The sequence below is a fragment of the Anabas testudineus genome, chromosome 21 (assembly GCF_900324465.2).
Source record: "Anabas testudineus chromosome 21, fAnaTes1.2, whole genome shotgun sequence".
Classification (NCBI taxonomy): Eukaryota; Metazoa; Chordata; class Actinopteri; order Anabantiformes; family Anabantidae; genus Anabas; species Anabas testudineus.
The window spans coordinates 13,788,801-13,803,786 of NC_046629.1; the positions used below are offsets into that span (position 1 = coordinate 13,788,801).

Consider the following 14,986-nt stretch of genomic DNA (forward strand, 5'->3'; position numbering starts at 1 on the left):
ATGTCTTCATCAGAGGTCTGCAGCTCTAATCCTCTTAAATTCCAGTCAACAGAGGCGGAGCAAACCTCTCATTGCGTTTTACAGACCCCCCCCACCCTCCTCCTCCCTCCCTTGCTGGGTTTACTGTGAGCAGCATTAGTGGCGGGCTGCATGGCCGTCGGACTTCACCGCGATGTCTGCTGTCGTGCGTATTTTACTGTAGCGTAGCTGCGTAAACGTGTGCGTCGGAGAAGGAGCAGATGAGGCACTTACCATGACTTGTCCCAGGAAGCGGAGCTTTCAAGCGGCGTTGGTCTTCCTGTCTGTCGTCCAGCTGACTGCAGGTACAGTGGCCGAGCTGACTGATCCCACTCACTCACTTTCAGCATTTTGTCCACGGGAACTGTCTCATCCAGTAAAGGACTCTGGTTTGTGCCAACTAACGAATCAAGTTGATGTAACTAAACTAAAAGCGACATCAAAAACATAAATAATGTGGTTTAAAAAAAGTTTAATTAGAGTTTATTGCTGCTGCTGTTATGGCTCTGATTTTAAAGATCAATTATATAAGGAGAATAAATAGTTGGCTCCTATAAACAGTCAGTTTTTCCATGCATATGACAGTAGGTCGTAAAAACATCTTATCTATAAATGAAAACAGAAATGTTTGTAGACAGAGACATATTACAAACCTGTGGGTTGAACTGTCTCTTCATATCCATTTGTCAGTCAAGCTGGAAGATTATGATGATGTCATGTTATTGTTGCAAAAACGTAATTCTTTGACTAAATTCATAGCAGAATTCAAACTGAAATAATAAGTTTGATTAGTCAATAAACTGAAAATATATCTGCATCTATTTTGGTAATAGATGGAATAAAAAAATACAAAAACTCTGCTGTGATTCCTTCAGTGTGACAATTTTTCTTTGCCATATGCGAAAGAAAACTAATTATATTTGGATTTTGGATAGCTGGTTGGACAAAACAAGAATCTAAAAGTGTTCCGTTAGGCTATCACAGCTTCTGCTTTTTCATGTTTCACCATTTTCTGGATCAAACGATAATCATCAAATTAATTGATTGTTGTAATTGGCACTTCACTGTCATAACATATGGTGAACCGTTGGTCTCCAGTCTGACGATGATGAATCTATAATCATAAAGTGCTTTGTGAATGAGTTTTCACTCGGCACCCTGGTTTGTCTTTGTGTATTCCCTGGAAAATTGCTGTCTGTCTAATAAAGTTCAAGACAGCAATGGTTTTCAGTGTGCTGACCTTTCTCTTTATTTTTGGATGCTATTTGTTCAGACTTTAGCAAAGACAGGGAATTATGTATTTGTTTTTGTCAGCAACGTGTATGAGAGCTGCTTTAGTGTGTTTCCTGCCAGGGTAAGCAGGTAGGTCAGTTAATAGTGGAGACAACAGACATTATTCCTTTCTATTCCATTTATTTTGTTTGTCTCTTATTAAATAAACACTCTGTGGTCACTTTATTAGGGACACCTGCACAATCTTATCAAATCCAATACAGCATCTCTTTTACTAGCTTATAATTTCTACGTTCCTGTTAAAACTGTCAAAAAGGTGATAATTCTACTAAATGTTTATTATTGAGGTCATAGTTAATGGGGGTTGTACTCCAGTGCATGATATGAAGAGGTGGTTATAATGTTTTGGCTTCATGTATAGGTTTAGAGCGTAGTAACAGGGTCCCTGACAGTCTCAAGAAAAGCTAGGAAAGTATAACCTTACCTTATGACGTTAAACAGTTTTGACAGTAGACACCCTCTTTACACTCTACACTGTTGTTTTATTGTATTTAAAAAAAAGTACTGTACCTCAAACTATACAATACAAATTACAGTTGCTATTTCTACACTTCCATTTGAAAAAAAAAAAATGGCCATGTGAGAATTGGGAGTCTGTGCAGTACTTTGGCAAACTCGTTTCCGCTGCATGCCTGTATTTTAGTCTTAGTGAAAAAAAAAAACAAAAAAAATACCTTCTACCTTTGTTACATTTTTTTTTCAGTCAATTTGCTCCCTTGTCATGACTAGATGTCAAGCACTGAGTTAATTCAGTTTTTCTCCAGTCCCACTTGCCTCCTCAATGATTATCTGAGAACAAAAGGCTGATAGCTTCTTTACCGAGCATCTCAAGCATGTAATTCATTTCTCACTGATTCAGTATTCTCACTGACGCATACTGTATTCGGTTGTTCTTTTAAGGTTAGGAGCACATCCAATTAATTAACTTAGGAAATGACTCATGTTTCCTCCCGGGTTTAGGGGACTGCAGAGCTATCTGAACCCATGTGGCATTCTTGGGAAACGATAGGAGAACATGTGCACATATTCCAGCGTGTGTGAATATGGGGCACACAGTCAGTGTCCGCAGTGCACAAAGCATGTTATTTACACCTCCAAGGAGACAAACAACCACAAAACTGCGCCTCAGAGCTGTGGCTCCCTAACAGTTTTCTCCTCCATAGTTGAACAGTGTAAGGCTTTCTGTGCTTTCACTTAACTTTTATTGATTGCTGGTTCTCATCACACAGCTTGTTCTGTTTGTTGTGGCTCATTTGCTATGTCAAACTGTACAAAGATAAAGAACCTTTGAATTCACAATCAATACGAGATCACATGTAAAGGGACACTCTAGGTTAGTTTCCCCCTGTATGTCATAAAAACTGAAGCAGCAGTAGGAAATGCAGCTGTGAAATGTAGGGATGGGGGGGCGTTGTGTTTTTTTTTTTTTTTTTTTTTTTTACAGAGTAATGTTAGATCAAAGATTTATTTCCCTGAGTGACTTTTGGAAACCCTTAAGACATATTTGTGTCACACCCACAGGGGCCAATATCTTCGAGGCATCGGGATGCCAAGACTGGATTTGTCACTCGAAGATTTTTTTTGTTCAAATAATATCGCATTACAGCAAAAATAACATCAGTGTGAATGCTGAACTAATTTCTGATGTTTGGGCCTCTTTTTTTTCCCAGATCATGCCTTTTGTCTCTAATAATGCTAAAGATAGGAGAAAGGTTTGACTCCAGCTAAACAAACACCAACGCTCAGTCTTACATGTGATTTACACTTTCACATTCGAGAGCTAAAGTCTGTTCAAACTTTATGTAATAACAATTATCCCTGAGAAAGGTGTTGCCAAGCAACTCCTAGGTATGCTGATAAAGTAAAGTAAAGCATTTTTGTTAGACCCCAATTAGGTTTTTCCTTAACTGAAGTCCTGATCTTTTTTGGGGCCTGGAGAAGTTGCAAGTAGGTTCGGCCTTATCAGATCCTTTAAAATAAAACGCTGGTGATATTCTGTATTTTTCTTTTAGTTATATATGTGATTAAAAGAACAAAACTAATCTGCCTGAAATGAACATCGCTACACTGTTTTTATTTCGAGCCCAGTCCTACTGTAAATGCTCGGTGCTGTTTCTATAATCTGCAACTGAAACTTGTCTGAACAATGTGAACGATTTATTCCTCTTTGAGTGACATTTGTTAAAAACTACAGCATACATTTTGGGAAATTACTCAGCAGTAAGATATTTGTGACTCATTAAAAAAGAAAAAGTCAAACATGACATAACAAAGTGTTCTTATGACTGTATCCCTGTAATTCAAACATAGGAAGTGGATGCTTTGTACCCGAGGGATCGATCCTTGGTCGCCCACCATCTGCTCTGTTTTCCTATATCTATATAATATAATAATAATAATGATAATAATAATACATAATATAATATATTAATAATATATGCTGGTATGTATTTTTAGTTGTAACTTCACTGTAGTGATGATGGTGTCTATAAAATTACATGTAAAAGAAATCACACAAAACCCTGCCTTGTGTTTCTCTCAGCTCTGTCAATTTTATGACCCGTTGACGCTTCCCAGAGACTCCCAGATTATCTAGACCCTCCCAGAACATTCCCAACATGTATATATGTATGTGTGAATGTTGTCAGTCCATAAACAGACCAGCATTTTTAAATGTGACCAAATCAATCAATCAAACCATGAAAATCAACGTTAAGCCTGGGTTCACCGAGCCCTGCTGTAGCCTTTTCTTAGCCTTTTTAACAGATCTTGCTTGTTCTCCTTACTACAATTGTCTGAGCCCGTTGTGATCACACCATTAAACAAGAACTCTCTCTGCCTAAATGTCTGTTTCTGAAATGTACTTCTGAGTCCAGATCTGAGACCGTTACAACATGTTTAGATTGCTCCACTTCCAGGCCTCAGTGGGTCAAAATGCCACTGCTAGACTTTAAACACAATTCTCGCACAGATTCAGAAAGAGCCAATCAATGTCAGTATCAGGATTTGGATTTTAATAACTTCTGAGTGCAGGTTAAAATCAGAGTTTCGGTTCTAAATTGTTTATTTTGTAATTATATAAATCAGCACTGTTATTATTTTTATCCCTGTATAATCAAATCACAATATATCATCTACTTGACGCTCATAATTCAAATAACTGTTATCTACAAGACATTACTGTCATTACTGATGAGGACTTTGGCCGAATGATCTGCACAGTCTGTGGTACACAGCACAAAATCAATGAAAAATGGATTGACTTTCTTGGAGGTTTAAAAAGGGTCAGAAAAATCAACAGTTCCTTGCAACATTTGTGGAGATAGAGCTCTGTCCAAACGTCCTAGATTCAAGTGTTGACTTGATACAACGTTAGTGCACTTAGTGTTTTTTACCTATCTCTTAGTAGAAGAAACATAGAGGATGTATAAAGAAGAGATTACCTGCACATATGATGTACATTTCAAACAAAACCCTCCGGTTTCTACTATAATGTGTAGATACAGTCCTCAACATATACTAAAGTTATACCTTAAGAGAACTTTAGTGGTAACATTTAGTTTGTTGATACACCATCTCCTGTATAGTCACTTTGCGGAGGCTGATTCTTAAAACAAAATATAATGAACCAATAAATGATATGTATTGTGATGGACGAGTCACCTGTCAGTACCAGCTGTGCATGTTTCACCTTTCTAAGCTCGCAGTTCACAGCACAAATGTGTAATGAGTTCCTAATAAATATTTTCTTGTTTTAAAAAGTGTCGCTTTATTTCTTGTGACTGAGAAATAAAGCTTTTAAAAATAAACAGCTCCTGGAAGCTGTACATTACTAAAGCTTAACAAAGCCTGGACGTTTTAGATTTTTAGAAAAAAAATCTTATTAGACATGGATGTTTTTTTTTTAGTGGCGTACTTTTGTACTTTAAGAGCATGTACTTAATACTTCAGCCTAAGTAAATAATTTGTAGTGCTGTGTAAGTGGTACTTCCTACATTTAGTGGAGTAATGAGTTATTGTACTTCTGGCGAGCAGGCAGTGCAGCCTTGCTTATTAATGACTCACGTCTTATCAAACAAAGCATGACAGCAGCTCCAAGTAGAACATAGGATTATCTGGGTGTTAAAATAAGAGGCATTACACTGGCTCCTCCACCTCCAGCCATTTAAGAGCATAGACCTCCTTACATAACAGGTGCATCCTGCTTCTAAGGAGTTAAAGAACACTCGCCACGACAAATGTGCGAGTCAAAACATTTGTCTAGTAATTATTATTTTCCCTCCTTTTCCACAAATTAACGGATTAACTGGCAGCTACCTGAGAGTGTCTGTGAAAGAGCAGTTACCTAACCATCTTGAATGATGCAATGTGTTTCAGGTCTGAAGTGTGTGTGCCAGCTGTGTGCCAACCACACCTGTGAAACGGCCGCAGATGGCGCCTGCTGGAACTCTGTGATGTTGATTGATGGGAAGGAGGAGACGGTCAAGTCCTGCCTGTCCCCCTCGGAGATGAAGGGCCAGGTTTTCTGCTACAGCTCCCGTAACGTGTCCAAGAGGAACTGCTGCTTCACTGACTTCTGCAACAACGAGACTCTGCACCTACCGCCAGGTAATGTTATTATCATTATATATTTCCTATTACGTTTCATTGTGAGATAGGTGTAATGCTGATGATACCACCTCCACCACTGGTTGTATATGGATTCATCCATTCAGACAGTCAGTTAATGTCACACTGCTCTCTACTTACAGTACTGAGTCAACAGCAGCACCAGCCCAATCAGTGTGGGATTTCCCACTCATTCTGGCCCTGGCTAGACGACGTGCATGCTGATCCTACTAGATCCTGTGACATAACAAATCTGGCAGAGGCTATGGGCCGGCGTTGGTGATCCTCCCACTGCCCTCCCCCTCTTGATTTATAAATAAATACTTAGTCAGGCATGTAGTCCTACTGCAAGTTAAATGGGTCCGCTGGGTGGCCTTAAAGCAGAGGGGGATTACGTACACCTGTGGATATACAATTCAGTGGAAAATGCTAGGAGGTCAAGCTCACACTTGTGAACCTCTGTGAACTCAAGTGTTGCTACTGAATTTTTCTATTTATCCGAATTCAAATACTTAATAAATGGGACCAGTCATAACATCGTGTATATTTTCAATGTATGTTAAAGCAGAAATGTTTGTTTTTGGACTGAGCTTCATAAGAAGCTAAGAACATACATATTGAAGATGCCTTGTAATGTTGATATGATTCAAATTAGCACTGAGCTACTGCTGTTTTGCAGTTTTGCTGACACCTGACCTTAGTTTGCTTCTGCAAAAGGGTTCACTGTGTCTGACTGCTGATTGGAACTGGGAAGGCTTATCAGAGCTTGTTGTTGAAAGCCGTTGCCTGCTGCTTCTGCTGCTGCTGGAATTGTGAACCAAACCAGTAAAGCTGCAGGCTGATATTTAGCTGGATCATGCACTGCTATACAGTATATTCTAGTGTCTATATTCATTTGGTCAGTGTTACGCCTCAGAGCTCTGCCACTCCTAGACAAGAACCATCTACTGTATGTTGACAGGGATTCGTGTTCACAGTGTAACATTAAAACGACAATAAAAATAGAATCTAAAATAACTTATGCTAGATGGCATCGTCAGACACTGGTCAGTGGGTGCTGAGATTTAAAAAGAGAAGTGCTGCAGATTGTTGATGAAACTAGTCAGGGCAATAGCCCGAGGCAGTGATGGTGCTGACTGTAAATGAGGACACTAAAATCAATCTGTTCCGCTGCTTTTCCAAATATCAGCATGTGAGCTCATCCAGTCTGTTATCTTTTATACGTGAAAACATCATGTTCATCAGCGAAGTTATACGCACTTTATGGTGAGTGGCTTTGTCTATCCGCATTTACAGCTTACATATTGTCCTTTAACAGCTTGACAGGTGGCAGCTTCTGTGTTCTTGCATCACTTTTATTTCCACGCATTTCTGATAACGTCAAACTGTTTAAACGTAGAAATGAACGCGCTGGGGTGATCTCTTCGATCCGTGCAGTCACCTGCAAGAAACGGTTACAGTTTATAGATACACAAACTAAAAAAAAATACTCCACTACAAGTAGAAGTACCTCCTCAAGTTATTTACTCCAGGTGAAGTACTAAGTGCACTTACTTTAAATGCTCCACTAAAAGACTGTATATTCTAAACACTGTTGAGCTTCATGGTGTTGATAACATGAATGTGCAAGTTTGGTCCACTTGAGTCTCCTATGTAAGATTTCTGCGGACATCTGAAATGTTCAGGCATTAATAGAAGAGAGGAGAGGAGAGAACTATTTCTGAGAATATATTTAGAAAACCTCTCAACATTCATTTGTTTTCTTCTATCCACCTTTATTTCATACCAGTAGAAAAACCAAATGCTGGAGGCTACACACCAGAAGTAAAGTCTTAAAAGTATGTATCATGAACTCATTTCGCATTTGTTCTGTACACTACAAAAAACTTTGTAAGGTGAAACGTAAACACATGGCAAAGAAAAATATCATCTAATTAATAAAAAAACAGATGGTTTATTCATAATAATACATCTTAATGTATTGGTTCTTATTATTTAATTTTAATTATTTTAATATTGTATTTTAATCTGCATCTGCAAAGTGACTCAGCTGTCATAGGTAGTAGAGTATAAAGCACAATGTTGCACTCTGAACTGTAGTAGAGTAAAATTCAAAGGAAAATAAAATGGAAATACTCAAATATAGTACCTCAAAAAAACGACTTGAGTAAATGTATTTAGTTACTTAACACCTCTGGTAAAAGTTCTTTTGCCACTGGGCCAGAGGAGAGTAAAGTCTTGTTTTGCACCATATTTACTGAGCTCCAGTTGGACACATGGCAAGATATGTATTTAGGTAAAAGGTTAAAGATGTCTTAAGAAACTGTGGTTTAGTTCATTACGTGTTGCTTTGCACATTGGGCCATCTGCAGATGTTGCATGTTCGAGGTGAGGGCATAAGATGGGGACATAAGATGAGAAGGCTAAAGATACTTTATTAGGTTTGGATTTTTTTAATTTACTGTTACTATTCTATGCATCGCATCTGCATGTGAATGCCGAAAGAGTTTCCTGAAGTTAAAATAAGGTTACAACAATCTATGTTGGCTAAGTCAAGTGGATGTTTTCCAAAGTTAGTTGTTAGTAGTTGTTTAGTGCAAAATCGTCATATTTCCCCATTTAACTGTAGTACTATGCCATAACACTATTACAGTGTTCACTGTGCACACTTTTGTCAGCATATTGGTAAATCTCATATTCTTACAGTGCCCGCCAACTGTGCTTCCTTTGTCCATGTACGGACAGAATGAAGGTCAGTGATAGAAATGCCAGACTACGTTGTTTTGACTAACTCACAATTTATTACCAGGTGTATCAGTGCACCTGTATTTCATCAGTAAGTGTCATTAACCTAAAGTGAAAAGAAAAAAGGAAACAACAAGAGAAAAATAAAAAAAAAAACAGATTTCTACTTTCTTGAGATGAATTTGTTGGCACAGTGTGTCTCTTTATCACATTTGTTTAATAACATTTATGGGCAGTGATTAAAAATTCACTGGACACTCTGGAAGAACAGTTTTTGGCATAGATAACTTAGCAAATGCCAAATGTACAATTTCCATCTCCCTAAAAATTTAAGATGGCCAGCTGGCTGAAGGTAAAATGAATGTCTATCTGCATGTTTCAGCATAACGTTGCACCAATAGTAATATATTGTTCACTTGAGAGGCTGATTTCTGAACCCACTCTGTTGCATACAGTACACTTAATGCCATATTGAGCAACAACCACCAGAGGGTGCAAAATGCTATTGGAACCTCTGACTAACAACAAACTACTAACTTTTTCCGCATTTACCTTCACAGTGTAATTTTAGGGACCTGTGTGCTAACAATATTGGCTTTGATGGATTAACATTGTCATTTTGTTTATGTATGTTATCAGTAAATCCTCCGGAAGAACCTGGCTGGAGCAGGCTGCAGCTCTGTGTGGTGATCCTGGTGCCGTCCTGCCTGCTGTTTGTAGGGATCCTTCTCGGTGTGTTTGTTGCGCAGGGACACCGCTGTGCCTACAGCCGAGCCCACAGGCAGGACCCAGAGGAGCCTCTGGATGACCAGATGCTCATGTCACCTGACAAATGTCTTAAAGATCTGATCTACGACATGAGCACTTCAGGATCTGGATCAGGTGAGAGAAATGATGGCATTCTTTCTAGGTCGGTGAAGCAAGAAAGATGTAATGTTTATAAAAGAATATTACTCTTTAGGATTAAGTATTCTTTGAATGATCTGCTGAAACAAAATCATCCGTGTTTTGCAGGTCTGCCGCTGCTGGTCCAGCGAACCATAGCTCGGACCATTGTCCTGCAGGAAACTATTGGAAAGGGTCGATTTGGTGAGGTGTGGAGGGGCAAGTGGCGAGGAGAGGATGTGGCGGTGAAGATATTCTCCTCCAGGGACGAGAGGTCCTGGTTCCGAGAAGCAGAGATTTATCAGACTATCATGCTCAGACATGATAACATCCTGGGATTCATTGCTGCTGACAACAAGGGTGTTTAAACCTTTCAATGAATCATGAACACTTTAAAGTGCATTAATCTAACATTATCAGCTACACAGTTATGGGATCAATCAAGGCAACATGTGACCGTATTATTTGCTGTGTGCTGCAGATAACGGCTCATGGACTCAGCTCTGGTTGGTGTCAGAGTACCATGAGCACGGATCCATGTATGATTACCTGAACAGGTACACAGTGTCGGTGGAAGGTATGATAGTCCTGGCTTTGTCCATAGCCAGTGGTTTGGCACATCTCCACATGGAAATCATTGGCACGCAGGGTAAGTGAATGATGAACGTGGACACTTTATTTAATAATTGCTGTTCTACCACAAAACATTGATGCCCATGTCCTAATTCTCCATCAGTCCTGAAAAAGTTTCCTCATTTTAAACCATCTCCTAAAGATAAAAAAAGCCTATTTGTCTTAATATAACATACCGTGCTATCTTTTCTGATCTAGGGAAGCCAGCCATCGCTCATAGAGACCTCAAGTCCAAAAATATCCTAGTGAAGAAGAACGGCACAGCAGTAATTGCAGATTTGGGTTTGGCTGTGAAACACGACTCCAGGACCAACACCATAGACATACCATCCAACCACAGAGTGGGAACCAAGAGGTTGGATATACAACACACACACAATAGAAATATGAAATTATGCTTTATTTTTTCCAAAGAGTTTCCACATTTTATTTCATCCTGTGTTGGGGAAGAAGACTTCGAAGACATAACTTTGCAGCTATTTTGACATCTGTTGTTATTTCAGTTCAATTCTACACATCTAATCATAGTTTGTGTCAAAAAAGTAACTCCTTGAATCACCACACAACTCTAAATGTAGCTGAACTAAGATCCAGCTACTGCATAATATAGTTGAACAACATAAATTAGTTGTTATCCATATTCAAAAGCATATGTTTCCACGTTTTGTGCATATTCAGTCCTGTGAATCCTAAAATACTATGCAGTTTGTTCACAGTGTAATGTTAGTTGAACACGTAAATGGTGCAATATTTAAATTATTATTATAAGTAAGGTGAAGAAAAAGGTCAGTCTGAAAAATGATGGATACAACTTCAGTTTATTTGTGAGAACGCAAACACGATTGGTGCAGGAATTGTACAACTAGACACTGTAGGAAGATAATGAAGAAGATATATTCTCTCCTAATAAAGTATTGACTCAATTGTCTCCCTCAAAATCTGGCACCATATGTGTGGGATTTAAAACTTTGTGTTTGGCGACTCCTAGTGGTTGAATAAAACTCTCACAAGCTTACAACTTAATATATGTCCTTTGAAGGCGTAAGTCATCAGTGGGTGCTGCGGCTGCTGCGGCTGCTGCTGCTGAAGTTGGTCTTAAAGTGGGAGCAAATTCCCAGAAAAGGAAGATTTTATTCTCTGCAGTCAACAACAACATTCATGTTCAGATTTAGCTTGTTTTTTCTGTAGTTTACAACAAACCCCCACACTCAAAATCGATTAGGGAAATTCTTTTTATTTATTAAGTTAAGCCTTAATCATTTTGTCCTCTGCAGGTACATGGCCCCAGAAATCCTGGATGAGACAATCAATATGAATAGCTTTGAGTCATTCAAGCGGGCGGATATCTACTCGCTGGGTCTGGTGTTCTGGGAACTGGCCCGAAGATGCTCTGTCAGGGGTACCTTTAATGACACTTGCACATATACACTCCCACTTGTTTATTAACATTTATAGAAATATTTAATAGATAAGTCATCAGCAAAACTGCACTGAACATGCAGTCGTCCCAGTTACAGCGAGTTGTCGTGTGCTGTGTCAGCGTGTCCCTCGAACACGCTCATTTAAAGTAGTTAATAGTTTATTACGGTACCTTACATTTTGCAGTGTACTGTGCATCATCAGTCTTGTGTGTTGCGGATGATAAACAAAATCTCTGTTCTTGTTATTTTCACAGGACTTCATGAAGATTTTCAACTGCCTTATTACGATCTGGTGCCTTCAGATCCATCCATCGAGGACATGAAGAAGGTGGTATGTGATCAGAAACTCAGACCAAACATTCCCAACCAGTGGCAGAGCTGTGAGGTGAGACACAGAAATGTATCTAATGTATCATGACGTAAAATAGTATCACTATTATTATGTTATACATTTCGTTATGTGTATACACTTGTAATGGTTAGATCCAAAACACAGAGATAACAGAAATAATTCTGGTTCATCAAAATGTGGGCAGAACACTGAATCAGTATTTTCTCAGTGACTCAGTGGAGCTCCAGTGACTGACATGACTGAGAGCTTCAAATAAACGACCGCAAAAGCCAAAGAAACAATCATGATGCTGTAACTTTGTTACACATAGGTGGTTTCTGAGCTTTCGGAATTATTATCAGCGCTTCTGCCGATCTAGTTTGTGCTGAACGTGGCAGAACAGCCTGAACTGAAAATAATCTGAATCAGCCTTAAAATGACAAATGTGGTGACACAATCTATATGAACTGTATGATCAGATAATGTGGTTCTCTGTGCTGGAGATACCAACAGCTTGAATCAGAAAAGTCATTGCTAATTTCCACTTTTATTTTGAAACTCTGCTGGTGACATCATGTACAGCAGGGCAAAAAAGACGTAGTTTGGTAAAACTAAAAACGAAAGCCATTAAAATATCTGTAATGAGCTCACTGCACGGGAGAATTTCATACCAGGACCTAAACGACCTTAAAACCCTTAGTAAACTATCAAACAAGTGCATGTTTCTGTTATTCTGATGCGTCACACAATAAATTTTCAACCACCAAATAAAATTCTTTACCAAACTCCTCCATTAAATCCGTGGTATACACTGATCAGCCACAATATTAAAACCAGTGACAGGTAAATTGAACAACACTCATTACCTCATTACATCATAGATCATTATACATTTGGCTGCAAAACACTTTGTATTGTTGTTACTTATGCTTCGGCCTTGGCTTACGTGATATTTCTGTCTTCGGCCTTCTTCGTCAGGCTATGCGCGTGATGGGCAAACTGATGAGAGAGTGTTGGTATGCTAACCCTGCTGCTCGACTCACCGCTCTGCGGGTCAAGAAAACAGTGTCTCAGCTGTCTGTCATCAAGGACGTCAAAGATTAGGATAGGATAACTACCCGGCGGATCAGCACCGGTGCAGGCGTTGGTGCTGGCACTGGTGCAAGCGAGACAAACTGGGAGTGAAGAGGGAGAAAAACTGTGCACACTAACTGCCTGAGGCTGCCCTCTTCAGGATACAGCCACGCAGTTCGCCGTCAGATCAGGTCGTTGGTGGTGCCAAAGTATTGTAGAAGGTATCTGCGGCTGCTTTTGCACATAGACACCTAACAAACCGATTTGAACCAAACAGCTAAAGTTTCCATAGAAAGAGCCATAAGTAATAAGAACATGTTTAATGTAAATACCAATTATTTTGCTACCTCACACATTTAAGTGCCCAAAGCTTGAAGTTGCACATCGTGATGTTTTTGTGCCATATCTTGTAGCAAATGCAGTTTTGCTGGGTAGGTAGCATGCAAACTGACAATCACAAAGGATAATGGATAAAGAAAAAAAAAAAACAAACCCTAATTGGCTGTGTCTGGTTTTACACATGCTGTCCCCGATCGTTTGAATCTTACTTCGTTATGTCAGTACGCAAATGATTCGGACGTTCATAGCCCCCAGTAGATGAGCTCCTCCTCTAGTGCCACCCACAGACATTAGATGATAACAGACCACAATAGATTAGAGAACAGCTTAAAACAAATGAAGGCTGAGCCTGACCGACTAGAACTGAGTCTTGGCTTTCTTTAAAATAGTCACAGTAAAACGTTTAGATTTACACAACTCACTCTCTTTCTGGTGCTTCCCTCAGGCTACCACTAGTAAAGATCACTGGATTGAAAACATTTCTCCATTTTCTCTGCCTCGTGAGACAGCTGGCACTATAAATGTTTGCTCTAAATAAAAAGTGAAGTAAAGACATGAACTCCTGCTATACATTTTGCACATTTGAAGCTTTCACTTCCTGAAAAGAGCTGCTCCCTGACAGTTGAATGATTTGTGAATATGAAAGTGTATGTTTTGTTCTCTCAGATGTATTTATTCGCACTGGAAGCATGTTAAAATTTATACTATGCATTTAAAAAAAAAAAAACCACAGCCAAAATTCAGACAAACAAGTAGCTCAAGGTATTTTTATTTTACCAACAAACTAAAAAAATAATATCTCATGAGCATAGTTATTTACATCGTCTACGTTTGACAACAGGTTTCCCATTGTACCACATGATGACAACAGAATTGAGAAGATAAAATAATAAACCATGATAATTATAACAATACACAAAGATTTAGAAGCTGGTGTGCATGTGCTACATTATGGTGCTGTGCTAATATTGTACATTAGCACTGGTAGCAGACTGGGCTCGGATCATTTCACTGGGATCACTAATGCCCCTGTCAGAGAGGACCTGTGAAGCACCCTGTCGTAACAGGGTCATGAAAAGTGCACATGAGTAAATCTGAACCCATAGGGCTGTTTAAAGATTCTAATTCATAATTGCAGTATTTGTGAAAAAAACAAAACAAAACCAAAAACCTGTTTCCCATACATCGTGGCTTTTAATTCATGTCTAGCTCTCTTAGTTGTGCTTATGTATTTGAGTTCCCAATGCAAGTGACATGCTTCCATAGTGCTGCTTAGTAGCTACTAATGTTGACACATACTACAGTTTGTGAGCATATTCCTGTTATGAAGCATTACTGGAAGATATGTATGTAGCATCAGCAGTGTTGCCTCTTGATAATAAGCTATGTACAGTAGCCTGTTCTTGGCAAATATCAATTCATGTCTGAATGTTTTTATATATGTGTAATGTTTAGTTGAATTCTGTCGTTGAATTATTTGTCTGTGTTGCAAATGGAAATATATATATATATATATATATATATATTAAAATAACATTATTAATGCATCTAGCTCTGCTTCTGCCCTAGCTTTCCAACTTAAGATACCGACTTAAGTTAAGTTGAGCTGCGCCAAGCTTATATGTTGTCAATTTGCTAA

The 14,986-nt window shown here is 38.8% G+C and overlaps 1 protein-coding gene across 1 annotated transcript; it reads left to right on the forward strand.

Annotated features, from left to right (window-relative positions):
• LOC113173834 (activin receptor type-1C) lies at nucleotides 1-14,859 on the forward strand. Its single transcript, XM_026377418.1, is given in 10 exon segments — nucleotides 1-219; nucleotides 221-323; nucleotides 5,689-5,919; nucleotides 9,304-9,546; nucleotides 9,679-9,909; nucleotides 10,031-10,198; nucleotides 10,381-10,537; nucleotides 11,457-11,581; nucleotides 11,858-11,988; nucleotides 12,913-14,859. Coding segments are annotated over 10 exon segments (1,734 nt in total). The 3' UTR covers nucleotides 13,039-14,859.
• The last annotated feature ends 127 nt before the right edge of the window (nucleotides 14,860-14,986 follow it).